Here is a 15,073-nt window from a genome sequence, read left to right as displayed (position 1 = left end):
AATATTTCTGAATTACCACAAAACATTTATGAGGACCAATTAAATAAAATATTATACGACAATAACATAGAATATAAATTACACGAAATAACTGTAGTAAATGACAATAACGATCGCGTAAATAAATGTGAATTTAGAATAAAAAAAAAGGAAAAGAAATCTTGGCAGTAATGTAAATTCTAACTTACTAAATGCAAAATCCCATGGACGTGGTCATTACATTTCAGAATTTTTTTTTCGGTTACATTTTTAAATAGGGATCTTATATCAGTAAGAAAACTTAGAAACAGAAAACTTGCAAATTTACAACATTTGTAATAATGTACATTATTACAATTCATGATTCTAAAACTGTTTTTTTTTTTTTATGTTTTTATATATTCCTGTGGCCGAGGGAATCATTATTTAATACTATTTATATGTATAAATGTGTGTGATAATTACTATCGGTTTGTATTAATGATAAATGTCTGTAATTATCAGTATTAGTTTATTTAAATGTTTGTACTAATTACCAATAATTATTTGTTTGTGTAACTAAAAAATATGTATGTATAAAAACTTGTAAATGTGATACTAATCAAACTGTGAAAAGCATGTCTAATAAATTGTTAAATACAAAATGTATACTAATTAATTGTTGTGTTATATTTGTTATGGTGTTTGGTTTTAATTTGTGTCTGGTTTGAGGTTTTTTTATAAAGACCTTTAAATGTCTGTACTGACTGTACTAATTACTAATGATTATTTGTTTGCATAACTAAAAATATGTATGTATAACAACATGATTGTAAAATATGTGATACTAATCAAATTGTGAAGAGCATGTCTAATAAATTGTTAAATGAAAAATGTATACTAATTACTAATTATTTGTTGTGGACTAGTGGTGTTTTGGTTTTAATTTGTGGCTGGTTAGAGGTTTTTTTATAAAGACCTAATAGAACATACAAATTTATAATAAATATTATACCTACAGGCATATATGTAAGTAAGTGGTATACAAGGGATTCTTTTGCTACCCCATGTATTTTAATTTATTTTAATATTAATTAAATACTAATAATTATATTGTATACTAATTGAAAACAATAAGTTTAGTTTTACAGAATGGTCACACTGTTGGCCTGTTGGGAAGATGGCCGTCACGAATTTTCGATCGGCCTATGCTGTATGTGTTAATTCATATCAGTGTCAGGGCCCTGATTTAAATATTGATATATTATATCAAAGAACAAACATTATATACAATCTATAGTTTATAGCGCGCTATTTGAAATAAGCCAATCAGAAATGACCGGGCGTGTTACGGTCAGTGTTATTTAATTTCGATAAATTTACATTCGGCCTTATTACTTTCTTTCGTTATAACGTTCCGTAAACTAAAATTCCAATTCATTTCATATTCTTAACAAATTATGTACAGGTAATTTTACAGTCCGGAATTTAAATTCTTCAATTTAATTTTCCTTTATTATATTGTTCATTAGTTCATAAGTTCCAAACAAATTACAGTCAAAATATATTAATTCCGTGGATTTTACGGTCTAGAATTTTGTTTTCAATATATTTTTAATTCTTTCAATTCAATAATACGGTCATATTACGTTCTGTAATTTCATAATTCCGGCGACTTTTTTTCCGGGGTTTTATTGGCATCCCTGAATTTTGGTTTCCGGACATTTTAAATTCATCGACATTTTAATTCCAATTAATTATCGTTCCATCTTATTGTTTTCTCTGAAGATTACGTTCCCTAACCTTATATTTCAATTCAGTTTATATTCTAAACATATTAATTTCTGTTAATTTTATAGTCCAGAATTTGAGTTCCTCAATTATTACTCTCCTATCGTTATTTTTCCGGAATTTTATAGGCGTCCAGTTACCTATGTTTGAATTAAACACTCAGAGTGTGGACCATTCCATGTAAGTATGTTTGTATAAAACATGCACTTGTTTTATTTTTGCCAAAAACTGGCTCAAAAATTATTATTTATAAAATAATTTATAATTTAGGCGTATCAACAGAAAATCAGGAAGAATTAGTTAAGAAGTACGATGACAATATGATAAACAATTTATTTAAAAATATAATTTCTATACTGGCATATATAAAATGATTGGACAGCAAAATAGATACATTAATTCAAAACAATAATAATGTACAGATAAATCAAACTTTTAACAATAATTTCGAGAAAATCTTTCCATTAAACAATGTAGAAGCCGTGGATGACATGGAAAATAAATTAAAATTGGATGAAAACACTTCTGGTCAACTGGTATTTATGATATTATTATAATTTTTAAGTTATTGAAATAATTATTTACTACTTTTATTATTTTTACAGAGGAATTTACTGCAAAAAATTGGTGGCACAGGACTTAAAAACTTTGTTAAAAGAGTTTTGGAAAGAATATTCACAAATGAATTATCCACAAAATATTCATGGACCGGATTTAAAGATAATCATGCTCTTAGAAATTTAAAAATTATAAAAGCCATGAAAGGTTAGGTATTTGTATACAGATATTGATTTTTGTTAATGTTAATGCTTATGAAACTCACTATGTTGTATCATTTTTAGATGTTGCCAATAGTACTTTTTCTGAAATTGACGCTAATTTCGAAGCACACATTAAAGACTGGTTTTGTCATAGTTCTCAAAGATATGCAAGAGAACAACAAAAAGAATCTTCATAGGCATCTAAATTTTAATTCAGTTAATACATTCATTCAGTCATTCAGTATTTAATATTTATTTCATTACTAGGCATTATTTTTTTTTCAAAATAGGGAAACTAAAATGTTTTTTGAAATTGTTTATTACATTATTATTTTTAATTGTTTTTCATTATTATTATTATTATTATTATTAAGAAGAAGTTATTTTAGTTTAAACTTTTATAGATTATATAATATGATCTAATCTTTTTATAATATTGCTCTTAAAATGTTCCTGTACATTATTATTATTTTAATATTTTAAGAAATAATAGAAATAATAACAAAAAGTTTAAAAAATTTAAAAATATTTAGAGAGAGCATACTTTTTATACATACACTTATTGCATATATTTTTTTTTAAAGGACAGTACAAAAATTTTATTTGTATACATTATGCTTATTGATTATTGTATATATAAAAAAAAAAAAATAATTATATTATAAATTATGTTGTTGTGAGATTTACAAACATTATTATTATAGATAATAAAAAAAATGTTGATATTCAAAGTAATAATAAAATACCTACCTAGTAAAAATGTTTGTTAACCATCATCTAGTCATGAATTTTTACAATATTTTACTTCTGAAATGAAAATAATTTTAACTAACGGAATATGTATACAAGATAAATTAATGAAACTTGAAATTAGTCAGGTTGTATATGATGCACCTGCAAATTCATTTATTTTAAATATGAAAGGCCATAATGCCTATCATGGGTGTAATTCCTGTATCGTTGAAGGAACATATATTGATAATAAAAGGATGGGTTATCTAGATTTAAATGCCCCTTTAAGGTCAAATCAATCATTTCGAGACTAACAGGACTCATTTTAACACAAAGACTCAAGTCCATTAGAGGAATTTCCAATTGATATAATTTCTACAGTGGTCCTTGAATATATGCATAATATTTGTTTAGGGGTTATGAAAAAGCTAATTTTATTCTGGGTAAAAGGTAAAAAACCTGTTCGTTTGATAGATCCAAACGCTGTTTCAGAAGAATTGATTAATCTTAAATGTTATTTACCATCAGAATTTAATCGCTTGTCCAGATCACTTGAAGAATGTGAACATTGGAAGGCAACAGAATTTCGCACTTTCCTTCTCTATCGGGCCCTATTGTATTAAAAGGGCCATTGAAGAAACCACTATTTAAACATTTTATGCTTTTAAACAATGCCATAAGACTTCTTATTTCTTCAGAAAATTGTTATACCCAAAATAATTTAGCTAAAGACATGTTAAAAAGATTTGTACAGGAATATGGTTCTCTTTATGGTGAAGGATATGTTGGATATAATGTTCATGATCTGATACATCTAGCTAATTTTGTTTTGATACATGACCATTTGGATTTATTTAGCGCATTCAAGTATGAAAACTATTTACAGTTTTTAAAAAAAAGTTGTAAAAATGATAGATTTCCTCTTCAAGATGCATATAACCGCATCATGGAAAATATTGAAATTCAAATTAATAAAATTATATCTCCAATAATACATCCAATATTGAAACGAGTGTCAACATTTAATACTAATTCAAATAATTCATTAACTGAAACTATGTATGAAGAAGTTGTATTAGAAAAATTTTTGGTGAGTTCAAAAAATGCTAAAGATAAATATTTTATGTTGCAAAATAATGATATAGTTGAAGTTACCAAAATAATAAAATATTATAATGGTCAGATAAAAATTGAAGCAACTAAATTTGATTATTCACCCATATTTGATTATCCATTTACCTCAGATATTACAAAAATATTTTATATCAAAGAAATTATTCCAAAAGTTCAACCAGTTTTAATCAACATAAACAGTTTAAAACATAAATGCTTTGTGACACCAATAGATAATTGTAAGTTTATAGCTATCGCATTACTACACTCATCATAATATATTTTATATAATTATGTTAGCACCCAGTAAATTTTGTTTTTTTTTTTTAACTATGTTATTGTAAGGGCCGAGGCACTGTGTGCCTTGGATTGGTCACACTGCGCCTCGTGCCCACAGAACCCACGGTTAATAGATATACGGTCGAAGCATGCATTGTGTAGGGGGCGTGGTTTCAAGTACCGTGACGTCAGAATAGACCTTGTCTGGCGGTGCGTACTATCGTACTGCCGTCTTTATATTTTATCAGTCGCTACTCGCTAAACACAAATTTGACAATATTCAATGTTCACATTCAAATTTCACATTTGACTACACACTTTAAGGTACGTTTACAATTTTACATTAGAAACAATAAATTTCAACGCCGCCGGGTGGTTAGAGTAAGATCCAAAGGTGTATGAAACTATGAACTATTGAATTGAAGTATCAACTATCAACAGTGAACACACATATTGGCTGTTACCTACTTGGATTTTGATTTTTGACCGTTCTGAAACACTAAAGGTGTTCGCGCCACACGTCGACGTATTCTCCAATTATTATTATGTTTTTCTACAAATAAAAGGGTATATTTTCTGCTTAACATTTATATTATTTTGTACGGGGCCGTTGGCCAAAATACGTTGCACAACCGCATGCGATTCGGTATACAGTCGGTCGGCACACTGTCTGCTCGATCGTCGCGAATAAAACGCTGCAACGGGCACGTTTGACGTCGGGAGGCGTACAGGTGAGCTACTAACCTCCCGCCGACTGTAAAGGGCCGAATCTATGTACTGTGTCATAAATGTTCATTACACCAGTAACGGCATAAGGGCTCATGGGCGAGCAAGGACAAAGCGTTCGGCGACCCGAGCGCTCTGCGCCGGAGGAGCCCGGGTCTGCACGCTGGCTACGGTGCCACACGTTACAAAACGGCCGGTCCCGCGTTCTATGATAAGACGGGGACGCGCTCACGCGCTTTAGCCAATCACAGACCAGAGTACGCGTATCTCACGCGCCTTAGCCAATCACAGGCCAGGGATTGCGTATCTTCAGACGTCAACGAATCACAGGCCACGGAGGGCGTAGTTACGACCACAATCGAAGACAAGCTCGGGTGGCTTCGGCAGCTTCGGCGATTACACAGCGCCGCCGTCTATAAATACCAGTGCGGAGCACAAAATCATTCAGTATTCAGACTACCTCAACCGTAGCAAGACCTACCCAGGCAGACTTGCGCGGTTTTGGGAACTCTGAACGTACACGGCACTTGGCTGTAGCAAGACCCACCCGAGCAGACTTGCGCAGCTAAGGGACCATTGCTTACGTGACGACTGCAGTAAGACCCACCAAGGGCAGACTTGCGCAGTCGGACCGTAGGCAATAACATAGCCAAGCTACAAGAGCGAACGCCCGGCAACCAATAGAGGATACAGTCCACTCAACCAAGGCATGGTACACAACAAAAGTAATATGCAGAAATAATAGTATTAATAGTAGTTAGTATAGTATTATAAAAATAAATATAAACAATAAACTGAACACAAATTTTCAAATTTTACAAATTTTTTGTGAACACAAATTTGACAATTTTCAATGTTCACATTCAAATTTCACATTTGACTACACACTTTAAGGTACGTTTACAATTTTACATTAGACCACGAATTCGGTAGGTTTTTTAACCCTGTGACCCACTTTAGGTGGTGTTGTATAGTATATTAGTAAGTACCTATGTCGTTTAAACTGAATAGCATTTTGGAACATTTTATTTAGTTTAACTTAACTAACTGATAACTGAGTAAAAAAATATAACATTAACTTGTAAATGGACATTAATACTGGATACAACAAAAAAAGTAAAAATTTATTAAATACCAATTTTTTAAATAGATGCCAGGAACTATATGTGCTGTCGCAATATGCCAAAATAGTTTACAAGCAACCAAGAAAACAAATTTAAATATTTCATACCATACATTTCCAAAAGATCCAAAATTATGTAATACTTGGATAAATGCTTAATAATTTTTAAAATTATGGATTAATTTGAAGTAGATTTAAGAAGTCAATTGATGAACATCAAAACAAAAAAAAAATTGAAAACATCAGGTACCTAATTAATTAACTACATTATTATTAATTTAAAATTATTAACCTGGGTATACTTAATAATTGTATTATTTTTTTTAGCTGTTCCAACACAGAACTTGGAAGAGAATTCTTTATCAAATATATCAACTGACTTAACATCCAGACAATTACGAGCTAATAAACGTCATAATGCAACTATTGTTAAAAACTTAATACATCCAACTGAAAATAATGATAATGCACAAGGTGATGATGATTTAACACATGAAGATCAAGACAAATTATATGGCGTGTCACCAGCTTTGATTGACGAATCTATTGAAGAAAAGTACCAAAAATTACTCAACGAGCACACAAAATTAAAAACAAAGTATAAACATTTATTACAATTCAAAAGAGTTCAAAAACACCGTGTACTTACACTGAACAAAAATGTCAATACACTTAGCAAAAAATTTGGAGAGTGTGTTTTACAAACTCAATGCTTAAAGGAATCTTTAAACACAGTATTTAGTGACACCCAGTTACAATTAATAACTAAAAGAAAAAAAAGTTGTATGGAGAACAGAAGACATTTCAAGAGCTTTTACGATAAGATATCTTAGTAAAAGATGCTACATTTATCTTAGAAACACATTGAAGTATCCACTACCACATGTTTCAACTTTAGTGAAATGGGCATCTAGATTAAGTTTTCATCAAGGTTTTCTAAATGATGTCATAAGAATCATGAAAATAGCGGCGTTAAATTTAAATGATATTGAAAAATTGTGTGTTATACAATTCGACGAAATGAAAATATTATCAGCTTACGAATACGACAAAAAAATGATCAAGTCATAGGACCACACAGCCAAATGCAAGTTATCATGGTGAGAGGCATTTTTAAAAGCTGGAAGCAACCAATTTATGTGAACTTCGATCAACAAGTTACGCCAAAAATTCTGAATGAAGCTATATCCATTTTGTATGAAAATGCACATACTGTAGTAGCTTGTGTATCAGATTGTGGTGGTAGTAACGTAGGATTATGGAAAAAGTTGGATATAACTATAGACCAAACATTTTTTCTTCATCCTATAACAAAAGAAAAAATCTATTTCTTAGCTGATGCTCCACACCTTCTTAAACTTATTCGAAACTGGATGTTAGATACCGGATTCATTCTTTCTGACGGTTCTAGAATAAATTCAGGACCATTAAAAGAGTTACTAAAAGTTACTCGGACTGAAATTTCAGTTTGTCACAAGCTAACACAAAAACATTTAGACTGTATAAAGTCTGAAAGACAAAATGTTGGCTTAGCAGCACAGTTACTCTCACATAGTGTTGCCACAGCTTTAATTCATTATAAACCTGGTCCAGATAAGGTATTATCAGAAAATACTGGACAATTCATTGAAACTATAAGTAATTGGTTTGATATAATGAATTCTTATACGCCATCTGAATCGTTGTGCACTAAAAAGCCATATGGTTTAAATTTAGAAGATCAGAATAATTGTTTAGAAAAAGTATACAAGTTAATAAATTCAATGAGATGCCAAGGTAAAAACGTACTACAAACATTTCAAAAAGGAATTTTAATTTCAATTAAATCAACTCAAGAACTTTTCAAACATTTGAATAAAAAATATAATATATCTTACATACTGACTAACAGACTAAATCAAGATAGTCTTGAAAGTTTTTTTTCTTTAATTAGGAGTCGCGGAGGACTAAATGATCACCCAACACCCTTAAATGCTTTATATAGGATCAGAATAATTGTGGTGCTTGGTAAGAATCCAGGAGTAGTGCAGGCCAAACAGAACATTGAAACACAAAATTACCAATCTAGTTCAGAAGAATACTTAGTTGCCAATGTTATTGCAACTGCAGATGTTAAAATTGATTTAAATAATGACAAAAATAATGGAGAATTATCTGATAGCAGTTTATCATCAGAAGATGAATCTGCCCAAAAAAACCTACAAACAACAAATGAAGAGATGGCTTTATATATCTATGCGGCTGGCTTGCCAGAAAATTTAAAAACAAATATCCACATTTGGGAAACTATACTAAAGATAAAAAACTTGAACATTCATATAGTATGCCTAGTTGGGTTCATCATTTATCATTTGGAGGTTTAATTGAGCCAACTGATTATTGGGTTATGCAAGCTAAACAGTTTGAAAACATTTTTAAAAAGTTTCACAAAGAAAAAGTTGACCCAAACTCAAATATTGTTAAAAGATTATCTAATTTGATCAAGAAAAAATTTTGTGATATGCCAGAATATTTAATAAAAGCATTTGTCCTCCAAAGAACGTACATTCGAATTAAACAATTGAATGATGATCTTATGAAAGAGCAGTTAAAACGTAAAAGATCTTTAACATCAGATAGGAAATCTATAAAAAAAATGAAAAAAATTATAACATAAATTCTATGAGATAATAATTTCTAAAAAAAACTATTTAGTTCTATTTGTTAATTTTTATTATTTTTTTTTTGTTGTATTAGGTATTCTAATTTTCAGTTATATTTGTAGAAATGAATAATGACTATATTAAAAAATCAGTAAGTTTATATTTATAATTTATGATTATATTTGTGTTCAATTTGTTTATAAAAGAAAATAATGACACCCTTGTAAACTAATAATTAAAGACAGAATGAAAAAAAATTTCAAATGGTATTGTTTACGTGTGTAAATAAATATTGTATATTTTATTGCATTTGTATTTATTTTAATTGACTTATTATCTCCACTCTACAAACAATTTAAATGTAACTACTTGTATACATAAAATGTTTAGAAAACAAAAAAAAATATTTATTAAGATTTAAGAAGCATTTCAGGAAAATAAAATAGTAAAACGTTCATCATAAATTCATAAAGTTAAATGTATAGGCTAGTAGAACAATATAATAATAGTTTTAGTGGTCTGTTTTACTAATTAGTAATGGTTCGTAATCATGTTGAAAAAATTTTTAACGAATTACGAAATTTGAATAGTCGTTGACCGTTGTATAATACTATACGGTCTATACGGCCGTGAAAATTCGGGTCTAGTGTGACGTCATTTATCAATAATCGTTTTTGATTGGCTAGCAGTGTTTGGCTTCGACCGTATATCTATTAACCGTGCACAGAACCGGCACGGACCGCGCGGGCGGCCCGTCCAACTTGTAGTCTCGTTTTTGTAAAGGTCCGGCATCGCCGTCATCGCCGCCGCGTATCTCCGTACAACCGTTTTGTGTAGACTTTTACTTGTAATTGAAACAAGTCCGATTATACTGATATATTGTGTTATTTAAGTGACCGGTGACGCCGTTTACCGCCACCGTGTCCTCCGGGAAAGTTATAATTATATTGTTCGTTTATCAATCAAAGAGCTTGTTTTATTAATTTACTAATCCTGACTAGTCTCCACTTTGAAATTACTGTTTCTATCAATTATAACTTAAAAATCAAAAAAAAAATTGTCATACCTACATGCCTATCAACTAATAGAATCATAGTCTCATTAACTATTTTACCCAAGTTGAAGGTATAAGTTATAACTTAAAATAGTATAATATACTTATATAATTATAACATATTATATATTATATATTATATATGTTATAATTAGTTACATTTAAATGTATTTTTTTTATGATCAATTGTATTTGCATTGTATACCTACATAAAAGGTATTGTCTACTTCTATTTTATTATATATATAATAACATGTTCGTATAATATATTGCCTATAATACAATTATCCAAATAATTTGTTGTCTATTTTTTTTTTTTTATAATAATATAGTTAGATATAGGTACCTATATTATCAAATATAATTTATTACATACCTACCCATATTAATTTTAATACATAAATATGATAAAATGTTTTAAATTTCAAGAAGGTATCTTATTTACAACTATAGGTACATTTAAATAGGTGCTTGAATTTTTTAATAATTCATATATCTAATAAATTATCTACTTATCTAACAAAATGTATTTTATTGTATTATGATATTTATTGTGTTTAATTAGTAAGTAGTTATACTATATTATTACAAGTATGTAGATATATTAATATTTGAGTCCAAATTAAATTGTTCATGACTTGTTTTATTTTATTTATTTACATATAGTTAGGTATAATAGTTATAGACACTTATAGGTCCCATTAAAATGGTTATATAAATATATAATATAATATAACATATATAATATACCTAGATAGTACGTATAGTACCTACCTACCTAATAATTACCTATATTCTGTTATCAGTAATTATTAACTTACTTAAAATGCTTTAAAAACTCTGTGTCAGTTTTATTATGTTCAACCGTTATTACCAGGGTTGGGATTTTATAGCACTTAAAATTGCATAAATATGCGCTATAATATGACCTTAACTATCCCAAAATATGCGTTAAAAATATGCAATAAAAACAACAAAATATGAAAAAAAGGAAATTTATTAATTAATCACTTACAAATTAGAAATTATTATGTATACGTAGTTTAGTTTTAGTCACTCTGGTCAGAATCCTGAAGGGCTGTAAAAAAATTACCCAATTCATTATATTTAAAAATTTTAAATAAAAGGTAAGCGATTTTAAATGTTTACCTTGAGTGTTACATTGAATTATTAAATGCTTGGCCAGATTATCGAATTTGAATTTACGGCGGTTGTCTGCCAACAAAGTCTTGTAAGTCGAAAATGATCGTTCGACGTCCACTGATACAATTGGTGCGTATTTGAAATATACAATATCGCTACATGTAAGTTCACCAAGTAATTCACCAATATTTGTATTTTCTTCACCATCCAAGATATTTGAAATATGTTTTAATTTAGACAAACCACTATTTTTTTCTAAAACGTTTTTTAATTTGAGATATATAGGTTTACCATGTTCACCATTTAGTATTTTCAGTGTTTCTTCGATATTTTCAATAATATTTAATGATGTGGCTAAGGACAAATTTTTTGCTTGCAATTTATCAATGGCTACAGATAAAATAGAAAAATTTGATTTAATGTATGCTAAGTTATTTTCAAGATTAGGTTTGTCCAAACTTTTTTTTGCTTTTTGAATACTAATCGCATCTTCTTGGTCGAGTAATCCAATAATATGACGAACAGCTTGTATATTCTCGCAATAATAGGTAGCTGCATTAATCTAGGTTCCCCAACGTGTAATAACTGGTTCTGGTGGCAAGTTTACTCCAGGAAGTTCATTTTTGAATAATTGTAACCGACTTGGAGCTTTTTTAAATACTTGTTTAACACTAGCTAATTAACTTATCCACTGTACTGAAATGAGCTCTAACCTGTTCTGCTACTCTGTGCAAACCATGGGCTGCACACGTCACTTGTAGCATTTTAGAATAGAAAACTTGAAGAGCCGTACCTGCCTTTACCATATATGGTGCGGCGTCTGATACAAATAAAAGAACATGTTCATGTTGTACTCCGTTCGGCCACAATATACTCATTGACTTGTTGAATAGCTGGCTGATAGAAGAAAAATTTGTTTTTCCTAGTTCTTCAGTATGAAGTAAAAATACAACACCTTGACGATCGGCTTCAAGAGCTTGAAAAATTGCAAACAATCCAGTTTTTTTTTAACCTCGGGCTGAACATTTGAACATATTACTTGATTCCCATCATCTTTTGATTGTTGCCAAGCTTTAAATGTGCTTTCACACATTTCGATCAGTAAAGTTTTAACATACGGCAAATTATTTATATATTCAACTTTAAATCTTGGATCAACAATACTACACAGCATTAATGTTTCATTATTTTTAAAACGTTGGTTAAGAACATCAATAACTATTTCATACATTTTTTTTTATTAAATTATTATTTTGCAAATTTTCGTGTTCGTCATCGTTGAAATTAATTTCAGTTACAACATTAGATCTTTCTAGTGCATCCGCCAGTTTGGAATTCAATGATGAGATGATTGGAATTATTGCTGAGCCTGTAACATAGGAATCCGCTGCTAAATTATCAGTAATCTCCCGTATTGGTTGTAACACTGAACTTAGATTTTTCAATACATATATTTAATTTTCTCGAAGACATAACTTTTTGAATTCACCATTCTTATATCCACGTAAAGAACTAGTGAGGCCAAGTTCCTGTTTAATTATAGTATTTATTAACTCTAATACAGACCACCAGCGTGATTTAGAAAATGACAGAAATTTCTTATGAGGTAAACCAAATTTGACTTTGATTATTCCAATTTCACGTACAGATTTCCAACTATGGGCAAATATATTATGGATGTCTTTAACTTTTTCAATCACGGTCAACACTTCTTCCATTTTCAAAATCCGCGATACTGCTATATTGAGTGCATGGCCAAAACAGTCGACGTGTGATATATTCATATTATTAACGGCTTTTATCATGTTGGAACCATGGTCTGTTGTCATTGAGCATATTTTCCATTCTGGAATTTCATAGTCTAAAAGTAACATATGGAGAATATCTGCAATGTTATCTCCCGTGTAATCTTCCGATAACTCAATACAACCCAAACAAGCAGATCTTAAACTCGAACTTGAATTTATAAAATTACATGTAAGTGCAAATAATGGTTGGTTAGAAGTAGATATCCAACAATCCGTTGTTAACGATAAAAAATCAACATTTTTTATAATGTTACCTACATTAGCACGAGTTACTAAATATAATTCAGGTATTCTTGATTCAGTCAACGTTTTTCTAGAAGGTAATTTGTAGCTTGGATTTAAAACTCTTACAAATGTTGGGAATCCTTCTTTTTCTACTAAGGAATAGGGCATCATACTAGTCGCAATAAAATATGCTAAAGCATTGTCCATCTTTTATGGCTTTGTTTCTAATAAATTGGCTCATTTTTATTTGTTTAAGACAACTTGTTTCTTCGACAATATTTGCAGAAGCAGAACTACTAGATGATTGTTGTGAAAAATGTGAAAATGAATTTAAGGAATCTGAGTTTGAAAAAGATGGAGTTGTAATCAAATCATTGTCTTAGTTTAAATCGCTAGAATTAAACCCAAAATGTTGTATATTAATACAGGTCACAGGGATATAATATTGTATCAATAAGACATATCAATAAAATATAACGAAAATAATTGCAGGGTAAATCAAACATTTAAATGAAATTATAATTAGGAAACAAGATTTTCTAAAAAATTTTATATTAGACATGAAAATCAAAAAAAGTTGTAGAAGATATACAGTAGAAATATTATCAGTTAGTCTGTACAAAATTAGTTTGATTAGTACTACTTTCAGATTATAATTTAATACGTAGCAGTAATAGGTAGGTAGGCAACTATTCAATTCAAAACTATTCATAACAAATACTAAACATAACTATACATAGTGAATGAACAACTGTGTTTAGAAATTTAATATTTGGTTTCAACATGTTCAAAAAAAATTATGAATGTAAATATTTATAAGTAGGGCTTGGATTTATATGTATTAAAACAATCAAAATATATTAATATATAATTGTATTTATTGTATATATTTGTTATTACATATTATGTAATATGAAATTGGTTTATATATGATAAAAAATTAAAATAGAATTATATAAAATAATTAAAAAAAAAAAAAAAACATTACTGTAAAAAATTGTTTTATAAATGACCAAAAAATGTAAAATAAAATATTGGAAATTGCTTGAAACGAATTTATCACTTACCTAAATTAATTAATCAAGTCACAGTAAAAATATGTATTTACATAAAATCCGAGTCCTATTTACAAGTATTTAAATAATGTAGAAAAATTAACACTCCATAGTCCATATTACATACTTACACAGTACATTTTTAACTCGGGGTTGAATTAAAATTACATTAGGTATTATAGTTTTATAAGCTTATATTATAAATTATTTTGTAAAATTAAATATTAAAATATAAATATTGAACTTACTCAAAATCATTGGAACTAGTTACTCCTCTTCGAATTTGGTCTCACTCAATGTACTTCGATTTATGTTTTCCCTTTAAATGGTTCCACCGATTTGTGGTGTTTCAACCAGGATTTGAATAAGATTTATTACATAGTAAACATGTTACCCTTATACCATTTTCCTGTTTTTTAAATGCTTGCTAAACTTCACTCATCGTGAATCGTGGATTTTTAAACGGATGATTATTATTAATTATTATTGCACTATAATCTTTTAAATGAATATAAAAAACTTGGAACTCACCAGTCACGAGGTCACGCCGTCACAACTCACGACTTAAAACTCAAATAACTAGACAAGTGTAGAATTTTTTAAGGTCCGTACACTACACTCTATTAATACTTGGTGTTTCAGTGGTTATGTGCTATATGTAGT

The 15,073-nt window shown here is 29.2% G+C and overlaps 2 protein-coding genes across 2 annotated transcripts; one reads left to right on the top strand and one right to left on the bottom strand.

Moving 5' to 3' along the window:
- Positions 1-2,038: 2,038 nt before the first annotated feature.
- LOC126555230 (uncharacterized) lies at positions 2,039-2,754 on the top strand. The gene is made up of 3 exons (XM_050210182.1): positions 2,039-2,285; positions 2,355-2,514; positions 2,592-2,754. Exons 1-3 carry the CDS (start codon positions 2,241-2,243, stop codon positions 2,705-2,707), a joined length of 321 nt encoding a protein of 106 aa, XP_050066139.1. The 5' UTR covers positions 2,039-2,240; the 3' UTR covers positions 2,708-2,754.
- A 10,022-nt stretch (positions 2,755-12,776) lies between these two features.
- On the bottom strand, positions 12,777-13,562 carry LOC126555228 (E3 SUMO-protein ligase ZBED1-like). Its single transcript, XM_050210181.1, has one exon. It carries the CDS (start codon positions 13,560-13,562, stop codon positions 12,777-12,779), a length of 786 nt encoding a protein of 261 aa, XP_050066138.1.
- Between the last annotated feature and the right edge of the window lie 1,511 nt (positions 13,563-15,073).

Source organism: Aphis gossypii, unplaced genomic scaffold (genome assembly GCF_020184175.1).
Source record: "Aphis gossypii isolate Hap1 unplaced genomic scaffold, ASM2018417v2 Contig00757, whole genome shotgun sequence".
NCBI lineage: Eukaryota > Metazoa > Arthropoda > Insecta > Hemiptera > Aphididae > Aphis > Aphis gossypii.
This window is presented reverse-complemented; position numbering and strand designations above follow the sequence as displayed.

Bases quoted from the DNA above. Each gene is read 5' to 3' on its own strand.
- LOC126555230 (XM_050210182.1), top strand. From the start codon at position 2,241: ATGGAAAATAAATTAAAATTGGATGAAAACACTTCTGGTCAACTG. The intron at 2,286-2,354 runs GTATTTATGATA...TTATTTTTACAG, and splicing joins AAAACACTTCTGGTCAACTG to AGGAATTTACTGCAAAAAAT. The intron at 2,515-2,591 runs GTTAGGTATTTG...TATCATTTTTAG, and splicing joins AATTATAAAAGCCATGAAAG to ATGTTGCCAATAGTACTTTT.
- LOC126555228 (XM_050210181.1), bottom strand. From the start codon at position 13,562: ATGGACAATGCTTTAGCATATTTTATTGCGACTAGTATGATGCCCTAT.